The sequence below is a fragment of the Diabrotica virgifera genome, chromosome 2 (assembly GCF_917563875.1).
Source record: "Diabrotica virgifera virgifera chromosome 2, PGI_DIABVI_V3a".
Taxonomy (NCBI): Eukaryota; Metazoa; Arthropoda; class Insecta; order Coleoptera; family Chrysomelidae; genus Diabrotica; species Diabrotica virgifera.
Window position 1 is genome coordinate 38,989,839 of NC_065444.1, and position 10,744 is coordinate 39,000,582.

Consider the following 10,744-nt stretch of genomic DNA (forward strand, 5'->3'; position numbering starts at 1 on the left):
CGGAACATTCAATCAGTTGCCATATGGATTCGGATGAAGAGAGACTACTTTTCATTTTGTTATTACTTAAACGAATGCGTATAAAACGTCGTAGAACGTGGGTGCACGCTATATTAGGTTTGTTCCAACACAACGAGAAACCATCCATGTAGCGTTCACCGTCCTGCGCAGTAAACAAAATAACCCATGGAACGTACTACTTCGTTTCCATGGAAACCATGGAACGTTAATTATCGTGACCGTTACATGATACCGTAACGTGATCGTTACATGATGGTTCTTTGTTGTGCTGGAACAAACCTATTTTAATCTAGAGAGCAGAATGAAATATTTCAAGTCACCATTCAAATCAGCTGTATTTTGCATTTTTCTTGAAAGCAAGCACAATAATAGTATACTGTATCGTGGATCGTGGTACAACGATGAATGATCTAATCGCAATGCTCGAAAGAAAAGATGCGGTTTGGAATCGGACTGCAGACTGCTCCATGCGGTTTATGTAGGATGTGTCCAACCACTTTTTACTGCCAGCAGCACGGCGAAACTCAACCGCAAGTCAACTGCATTGTTGCAGTTGGACTGCATGAGCGTTCCGTATGGTGCGAAAGGATAAATTTGTATTGAAACTGCAGATCGTCCAACGGCGACCTGCATGGAGGCCCCCTTTTGTATGTTCGTATATGGAGGCCCCCTTGTCTATTTTACGAGAGAGATAGATAGTAAATTGGCTGCGCATCAAGTGGGCGTATCGATTGTAGAATTTTTAAAGTCATTTCTAGTTTTGACAAAGTGTAGATAATATAATTTTCTTGTTACTGTTTACTTGTACAATCCTTATATTAAAAATATCTCAACTGAGATGTTCATTTCAAAAGCTTTGTCTGTTACATTTAAAAGTAATTTTGATTACCGGGTCGAAATTTACGTCAAATACAACGAATTCTCAATCATAATTTTGTGGTAAATTTCCATTAATTTAAGTATGTAACATAGAACTACCATAAAAAATAGTTTCAGATTGATTGTATAATACAATAAGATCATTGAAGATAAAATAATAATACAAAAAATTTTACTTGACAGGATCAAGTGGTTGTGACTCTCTTTTTAATAAATCTTGCTTTATCTTAAGATAGGTTTATTTTTGTATTTATTTATTTAATTTATTTATTGAAATATACGTATTTTTAGTAAAATGTTTTTAGTTATTTTTATCCCATTTATCATATTGTTATAGTCAAAAGCGCTGGGAGAACTACAGGAAGGCGTATATAGACAAAGCAAAAACGGCGGGTTCTTTGGAGAAAATATTCCCACGAGATTTTTTTGCATAATCACATTCGTGAGACATTCCAGAATAAGACTCAAGAAGTCGCCCACGCGAAAAGTGGTCCAAATTTAAAAAAAAAAAAATTTTTAATCAAATTGTAAAAATCAATATTTTTGACCGGAACAATTTTTTTTAGATTTTCTGGCCCATTCTGGATAAAAAAGGTCTCTTATAATATTTCTCTAAAGTTAATCGTTTTCAAGGTAAAAGCATTTTAATATTGAAAAAACGATAAATGGCGATTTTCAATGCTTAATAACTCGGTTAAAAGTTATTACTATGACTATTTCACTCATCTTACAATTTTCACATAATCTGACCAATCACAAACCAAAGACAGCTTGTGTTATCGCGAAAACACCATCTGTCTTTCAATTCTGATTGGTCTATCAGCTTCGTGTTTTCAACGACGTAACCATGGATACCGATCGCAAAGCAAAGTTTGACGTTTGCCAAAAAAATTATTGTAGCTGTATACGTCAAAATGAGTCGTGTCGTTTCGGTGGTACTTCAAACGAAGTTATAAACCAAAACATTGAAGAAAATATACCGAGTAACACAAGAAAATCTAAATCTTATATATGGAGACAATTTATGGTGTTCTGTGTGGATCGCAACTACAAATTAGATGCAGAAAATAACAACTAAAGACTAGCATTCATTCTAAAAGACTGGGCCTTCAACTATTTATTGTTATAGGTAAAAAATAATTATAACAAATTATTTATAGTTATAATAAATATTTCATGATTATGACTAATTGTGAATTATTCAAAAAATGGGTAGATTTGGGTTACCTAGATCAAATGTATTATTATTAAATTCCTTCCTCTCATTCTACTGAATTTTTGACCTATCACTTTGTTCGTGAAATAGTCTAATAAAATACCACTCGTGATTTAATTGATCTTATAAGTCTGTCTTTTATTTCTAAACTCAACTGAGTTGTTTAAAGAAAACACCACTCGTCCTACGGACTCGTGGTGTTTTCAAGCAACTCAGTTTCGTTTAGAAGTAAATCGACAGACTTATCGCGAAAATTGAATCACTAGTGGTATTACTATTGCAAGTCAGAAATAGTCCTGTCGCCAGGGGGGGGGATACAACGGCCTCCTTAATTCAGATGGACTTATTCAAGTTTTTTTTATGTATTTTTACCCGTAGAACACGAATTTTTTGGGTAACAGTTGATCCGGATGTCGATAAGTTTGTTATACTTAAACAAAGAACTTGAGGAATTATATAACAGCGATTTTTCGATAAACAAAACATTTTTTTGGATTTTTTGGGTGATTCTCAGCAAAAAATTGTCTTACAAGTTTTTTCGTAGGATGCATAGTTTCAGAGATAAACGCGGTTGAAATTAAAAAAAATCGAAAAAGTGCAATTTTTGAACCCGAATAACTTTTGATTAAAAAATAAAATAGCCATTCTGCTTACTGCATTTGAATGTTCAAGTCAAATTTTATCGGTTTTAATTATTTGAATTGCTAAAAATTTAGTTTTTATTTGTTAAACAAAGCCATAAACACATAGTGTATCCCGTGCCCAATGCATGCATTTTAATGTACGGAATATACTTATAGGTCTGGATCCTGCGTATGAAAAAAAAGTTGATTAATAGCAAGCTGAAAATTTGTTAATAGCTTAAGGGTGTCTAGTCGGATAAACTTTGATATATGGGAGCACTGTAACAGGGCCAATTTTAATTGTGGAACAGGTTAAAAATTTGGAACGGTCAGACCACGATAACGGCACATTTATTTTGTCCGACAGAACAGACTTAAACTCTCCGAACAGAGATTAAACTCTCATGCAAAAATAAGACTGCTATTTATCACCTGTCATAATTCCTGCCATTTGACATATTCTACATGTTCCAATCATTAAAACGCCCATTTGGTGATAAATAGCAGTCTGATTTTTGCATGAGAGTTTAATCTCTGTTCGGAGAGTTTAAGTCTCTTCTGTCGGACAAAATACATGTGCCGTTTTCGTGGTCTGACCGTTCCAAATTTTTAACCTGTTTCACAATTAAAACTTCTCCTGTTTCAGTGTTCCCATATATCAAAGTTTGTCCGACTAGACACCCTTAAGCTATTAACAAATCTTCAGCTTGCTATTAATCAACTTTTTTTCATACGCGGGATCCAGACCTAGTAGAAATTGTCTGTATGCGCGCCTACTCGTTCGATTTCAAATGGAAATGCATTGAAAACATCATTCAATCATTATGTGTTTATAGCTTTGTTTAACAATAAAAAAATTAATTTTTAGCAATGAAAGTAATCAAAACCGATAGAATTTGACTTGAACTTTCAAATTCGGTAACAGAATAATTGCTATTTTATTTTTGAATCAAAAGTTATTCGGGTTCAAAAATTGCAATTTTTCGATTTTTTTAAAGTTCAACCACGTTTATGTCGAAAACTATGCATCCTACGAAAAAACTTATAAAAACATTTTTTGCTTAGAATGACCCAAAAAATACAAAACGATGTTTTATTTTGCGAAAAATCGCTGTTATGTGATTCCTCAAGTTCTTTGTTTATAACAATCTTATCGACATCCGGATCGACTGTTACCCAAAAAATTCGTATTCTACGGGTCAAAATACATGAAAAAAACTTGGGTAAGTCCATCTGAATTAAGGAGGCCGTTGTAACCCCACTGGCGACAAGACTAAAAGCGACTAAATCAAAGTTTATAGCCCCCCTACAAGATCCTGAAGAAATTTTACTAAGCTGTTATTTTTAAGTAAAATAATAAGCGCCATGCACGTATTAGGCGGCCGTCCATGATGAGTGCGAAAGAGATGCCATTCAGACAGTCCTATGGCGCATCTCACTCGCACTCACATTTACAGCCGCGTCAATACGATCTTACCACTCATTATTAATAATTAAAAATAACAGCTTAATAATAAATTAATGACAAAAATTTTTTCACGATCATGAATGTGGGGCTTTAAATTTGATTTAGTCAGTTTCTGACTTTCATAATAATCATTTTTAACCGAGTTCTTAAGTCTTAAAAAATGGCAATTTTCGCGTTTTCCAAATTTTTAATTGCTTATAACTCGAACAAGATCAACTTTAGACAAAAATTACAAGAGACCTTTTCTGTCCGGAATGGTCCGAAACATTTAAAAAAAATTTGTCCGGTTCGAAAATATTGATTTTTGCAATTTTGCAAAAAAATTGGACCACTGTTCACGTGGGCGACTTCTTGAACCTTATTCTGGGGTGTCTCACGAATGTGATTATGCAAAAAAATCTCATGGGAATATTTTTTCCAGGCTTACATATTTTTTCAAGGCCGCTTACAAACAAACCACTTTTTAAAGTAGAAGTCAGCAGCAAAAGTCGAGCATTGGTGGTTGTTTATTGCTAATTGAAGTCGCCATTTAACAACAATGTAAAACGCATTTCCTTTTCACACAGGCGACAGAAGTTGTAGTGTAGTCGAGAAAACGCCTGCGTGAAAAAACAATGCTTTTTGCATTCTTTTTAAATGACGAATTCAAATAGCGACAGATAACCACAAACGCTCGACTTTTTGCTGCCGACTTCGACTTAAAAAAGTGGTTCGTTTGTAAGCGGCCTTAGTGAACGTAATGCGTCTAAACCAGCGGTTCTCAATCTTTTTGTGTCGTGTACCAGCAAATACTTTTTATTATTTTTGCTACCACCTAACTAAAATACATATCTAACTAGGTGATCTAATTAACTATAATAGTGGTGCTGATTTTGGCTGTTTTTGCGTTTTGTGTACCACCTCAAAAAATTAAATGTACCACCAGTGGTACATGTACCACAGATTGAGAACCGCTGGTCTAAACAACATCAGATATGCCGACGAAGCAATAGTTTTTGGAGATATTCTAGATCAGGGGTTCCCAGCCGGTGGTACGCCTACCACTGGTGGTACGAGGGAAGATTTCAGGTGGTACGCGTCACGTGGGTGAAACAAGCGATTACGCTGGGCCTCTGCCTGCGAAAGTGCCAGTGCACTTGTTGTGCTTTCATATTCGTTCGGGGTAAGTTATCATGCGGAAGTCCTTGTACCCAGAGCTTCCACATGACAAGCATTCTGCTGATTTGAAGTCTCTATAGCGCATCACCGTGTTATCGGGGTCCGTGGAGTACGGTCTGGAGCATTGGGACGGTTGGAGTGGATCGTGAGCTGAGCTAATCCCCCTCGACCCATAATGACATACATAATGGGAGTCCTTGTACCCAGAGCTTCCACATGACAAGCATTCTGCTGAGTTGAAGCCTCTATAGCGCATCACCGTGTTATCGGGGTCCGTGGAGTACGATATGGAGCATTTGGACGGTTGGAGTGGATCGTGAGCTGAGCTAATCCCCCTCGACCCATAATGCATACATAATTAGCAATTTTTGGTGAACCCTGGGACTTCAAAAGATTAGGTTAAAAAACCTAAACCGCAGGCCAATCGGAAATACCACGAATTCTACTTACAGTGTGGTTTTATAGTGAAGTCTCGCACAGAAAATAGTGACAATCCTATTCCTCAATGTGTTGCTTGTTTCGAAACTTTTTAGAACCAAAGCATGAAGTCCTCTATGCTGATACGTTACCAACATACAAAGCTCTCTGATGTGGTTGTTAAGGTGATCGAATTTTTTTAGAAGAGAACCTACTTTTTTAGGAAAGAAAATAAATGCATGACTAGCTTTGTAAATATAATACTAACTTAATAAAGGCGTTGTAGCTAGAGATATTTTGCTAGATATAGAATTACAAAGGATGGAAAGCCTCACACAATAGGTGAGACCCTTTTACTACCGGCAGCTATGGAAATCGCCCAAACCAATGGAAGTGGCCGTGTTACGAGAAAAGCAGCCAATTTTTTTTTAAAAATACCATTGTCAAACAACACAGTGAAAAAGAGGAATTACTGACATGTCTTCCAATATTGAAGAACAACTTTTTTAAAACTTAGTACAGCACTGATATAACAAACATAGCATAGCTACTCGTATTTGTGCGATCTGATTTTCATGAAGAAGTTATAGAAGAGTTTTTGTTCTGCAAACCACTTGAATCAAACGCTACAGAGAAACTCATATGTCAAGTAAATTGACGGGGCTAACATCAAAAATAAAAAAAAATGCTTCTGAATGCCGAAGTACACATTGTGTCATACACGGAGAATAATTAGAATTAGAAATATTTAGTAGATATATTTCTAAAAAATAGGAGCGGGGGGGAGGCTACCTTCCATTTCATGCTCTCTACCGGTGTTTGTTGGTACACATAAATCTTGGTGGTGCGCCAAAACATTCAAAATATATCAGGTGGTACGCAGTTTCCAAAAGGTTGGGAACCCCTGGTCTAGATATTTTACAAAAATAATGGCGCGCATATCAGATATAAGTAGAGAACAAGGACTTGATCTCAATAGAAAAAAAAAACAACAAAGTACAGCTACACATACCTTGGTACCAACATAAATAGCCAACGGGACCACTTAAGTGAAATTAAACAACGCATAGGAAAAGCGAGATCATTGTTCATAATGAATAATGATGAAGTCTCTTTTCATAAGTCAAGATTTAACACTTGCTACCAAAATATCTATCTATTTTCTACGTTAATATACGGAGTAGAGGCCTGGTCAATTTCCGAAGCTTCATTAGGAAAACTCGAGGCATGCGAGATGTGGTGTTAAACGACACATTTTATGAATTTCGTAGGTGGATCATGTGACTAATATTGGTGGTCCTGCGTAGAATAGGCAAAGAGTACGAGATTACTAACACCATCAAAGACCGCAAACTAGAATATTTTGAACATTTTATGAGGAATGAACATAGATATGGCTTGTTTCATCTAATTCTTCAGTGCAAGGATTTGGAAAGAAAGGACAAGGGAGAAGAAAAATATCTTGACTTCAAAACTGAGAAAGTGGTTTAATACATCGACAACCAAACTATTCAGAATAGCAGCAAGCAAAGTTACGATAGCCATGCTGATCGCCAACATCCGGAAGAGATAGGCGTCGTAAGAAGCAGATATAATCTAATTCACTAATGCGAATCGTTTACGTGACATATATTTAATTACTTTAGTTGTTTTTCCCTTCTCCTTTATTATAATTTTTAGTTATGCTTACTCCGGCATCAAATTTGGCTTCTTTTCAAAGGTGCCTCCCTCCTACATTTCTTGTACCCTTCGATTGATTAGATATTCAGCCCTTGCTTTATATCTTCATTTTGGCCCCCTTCTTACATATTAAAGAAACTAATAATTGAACCACCAACACTTTATTTAAAACATGAGTAGAGGAGACACATCTGCGGTAATATGCAGATGGATATGGCCATCCCTGGATAATAGGATAATAATGTCCACTCTGGGTTAAGCAACCATCAAAGCAAGAGCAGGTGAACGCTGTCCAGATGAGTGAGTTCTGTCACCTCTACTTTGGCAAGCTTGGTAGATGATCTACTTAAAAATCTGTCCACAAAAACTGTCATATTTACTGTCTAGGATATGATAGGGATAGGACTGTACGTCTAGGATATTGCAATCGTCGTCATAGTAGACCAATGGGTCTGTGACGTGGTGGACAAAGAAATATTAAAATCTTCGTCACTGGTTTATGACATTACATTGACTAGATACACGTCTTCGTATGGATCAATATTATGTATTATATCAGTACAGAAGACGAGCAATATAAAAAAATATGGAAATTTTATGGCTCTCAATTACATAAAACTATATTCTTACCTCTTCCTTGATCCTCTGCGATGTAAGAAGAACTGTTAGTGCTAATAAAATGGAAACTGCAGTGATTGCCAGCAAAGCCCAGTTATCCGCCAACAGATACAACCAAATGTAAACCGCGAAATTTACAATCAAAATCCCCATGACGCAAATCTGGTCCACAGCCAAAGCTGTACCATAGGCGTACTCCAAATGGTAGACACACTGGGAGAGCATGTTATGTAGGTACTTATACTTCGAAATGATCTCAAGATTCATAAGTTTCTTTGGCAATTCGAGGTAATTGCCAACGATATTTTCCTGTATCAGTGACTCATTTAGTTCTGAGAAATTGTGAATGATTTTCGCCGAAAAGTAAATATATAAAGATAGAGGAAATGTGTGCCATATAGACAGAAAACCTAAGGCCAATGCGGCAAAAAAACCTTTCCTGCCATATCTAATGTCCGGACTAAATATTCCCATAGTTATACATGCAGAAAGAAATGTATATATAGCAGCTAACAAGAAGGATAAGAAAATAGGTAGTACTGTCCATACAAAAATATTATACCAGAAACTACGGCGTTTACCAAAATTAAGTTCCTCCTTTTTTTGATCATAGATGTTTAAAATATTTATAAGAGACGGTAATTTTTTGCAATCGCGAGAGAAAGCAAGCAGACAAATAATAGATCTGGCTGAACTGAATAGAACAACTGCTTGAAGACTTTTCTCATTGACCGTTTCCACATGAAATGCAGCTCCAGAATAGATTACCAAAATCGCAATACAAGTCGCAAAAATAACAGTGGAATAAACAACGGACATGCCAAAACGTTTCACTTTAAGTTTCTTCGGATCTGCACTCAAAATGTTGTCCAAGGGGAAGATTCCCAAAATTTTTAAAATCAGCACCCATGGTCTGAAGTAGTAATAAAAATAACGCATGTTAAGAATATTTTTGGCACCCTACAGCACTGAACACTTTTGTTTGATATTGACGAACAATCGATGATTGACTAAATATTATGATATTATTTATCTCTTTATTTTGTGCCAGAGGTGCACCATATGTTTTGGCAGCTGCTCACCTGATTGGGGTTTTTATTTTACATCAAAAAATAATTTACTCATTCATGTTCTGAAATGTTTAATGAATAAAGATACTTTTTTTCGTGGCAGTGGTTAAAATCAAATAATTCGCTGATAATACTGTATTATTATAGAGATAAACACAAAATAAACATTATACAAGCTTACACTCCATCCGCGGAAAAATCATATAGCGATATTGAAACTTTCTACGACAAAAGACAATATAAAAAACAGAAGAATGTTTATAAGGATACGGTCTGGGAAATAAACGAAAGGAGTGATAGGCTTATCGAATTTTGCCAAAACAATAATTTTGTTATAGTGAATACATTGTTTACTGACATAGAGAAGACTATAAACATGGAAGTCATTAGCAGATCAAGAAGAGGAAATTGTAAGAATCCAAATAGACTATGCATTAGTTACTACAATCCAGTAGTGACCAAAATCAGGTTCAAAATGAAAATAATAAACAAACAAAAATATATGTACAAATCAATACAAGTAAATGAAAGAAGCCACTTATAATACAACGATGGTTACCTTAGTATAAACCGCGAAAGAATTAAGAAGAACAATGAAAAAAATTATTAACGAAGCAATACCAAATACACGATCATAAGAGGCACAGAAGAAAAAATAGAAGAGTTTAGAGTGAGGTCTGTAAGTGGTGAAAGTTACAGTTTCAAAAGGGTGAACAATTTTGAATATCTGGGATTCGACGTATTCGACGAAAATGGAAAAGAAAAATGTTTTCCATTTAAGAGTTCAATTGAATACAAGATACGTTTTGAGACACGGAAAACTCTGAATATTCTTCTTTTTTCCTTTAATTCGTCCAATTTTAAACATAAGCTTCCCCCAGTTTCCTCCATTCGCTTTTGTTTTGTGCTTTCTGTTTTCAGTGTGTTTTTCCTATCTTTCTTATGCCATCTCCACATTTCATTCTCCTCTTGCTCTCTTTCCTGTCCATAGCTCCATTGCTGTATCGTGTTATTTCACCTATTGTCCGTTTGTCTGGCGTTATGACCTGTGAAACTCCAGTTTAGCCTGGCTATATGTTGTCCTGCGTCTTTGACTTTTGTTTTATTTCTTATCCAGTTGTTTTGCTTTCTGTCTTTTAATTTTACTTCTAACATTGTTCTGTCAATGGCTGTTTGTAGTTGTATTTTATCCATGTTTGCTTTGGTCAAGGTCCATGTTTATCATACGTATGTGAGAATTGGGAGTATGTGAGAAATGGGAGTATGCAATGGTCAAACACTCTTGTTTTTAAGTATTGTTGTACTTTTTTATTCTTTAAGACCCATTTTAATTTCCCAAATCCTGTCCAGGCTAATCTGACCCTCAGTAATAAGAACAATGAAACGCTGAAAACGTTTGTTTTCTATACTTCCACAAAATTTATTACAACTATGTGACTACAGCTGTTTCGGCAGAGTGCCTTTCTCAAGTGATTTAGATTTCTATGGGTTTGCCTTTTTAAAGTCTTTAACTGAAGAGGTTGAGGAGTGGGGAGCTGTTTGTCTCGAGTTGTTCATTCAGAATTATATCTGTAATTTTCAATTTATTAATTTC

At 35.5% G+C, this 10,744-nt stretch overlaps 1 protein-coding gene across 1 annotated transcript in view; it reads right to left on the bottom strand.

The window, feature by feature from the left end:
- LOC126880034 (uncharacterized) overlaps positions 1-9,076 on the bottom strand; it is a 156,726-nt gene extending 147,650 nt beyond the window's left edge. The window contains exon 1 of the mRNA XM_050643618.1: positions 8,093-9,076. Coding sequence (XP_050499575.1) covers positions 8,093-9,019 — 927 coding nt within the window. The 5' untranslated portion in view covers positions 9,020-9,076. The remainder of the gene's footprint in view (positions 1-8,092) is intronic.
- Between the last annotated feature and the right edge of the window lie 1,668 nt (positions 9,077-10,744).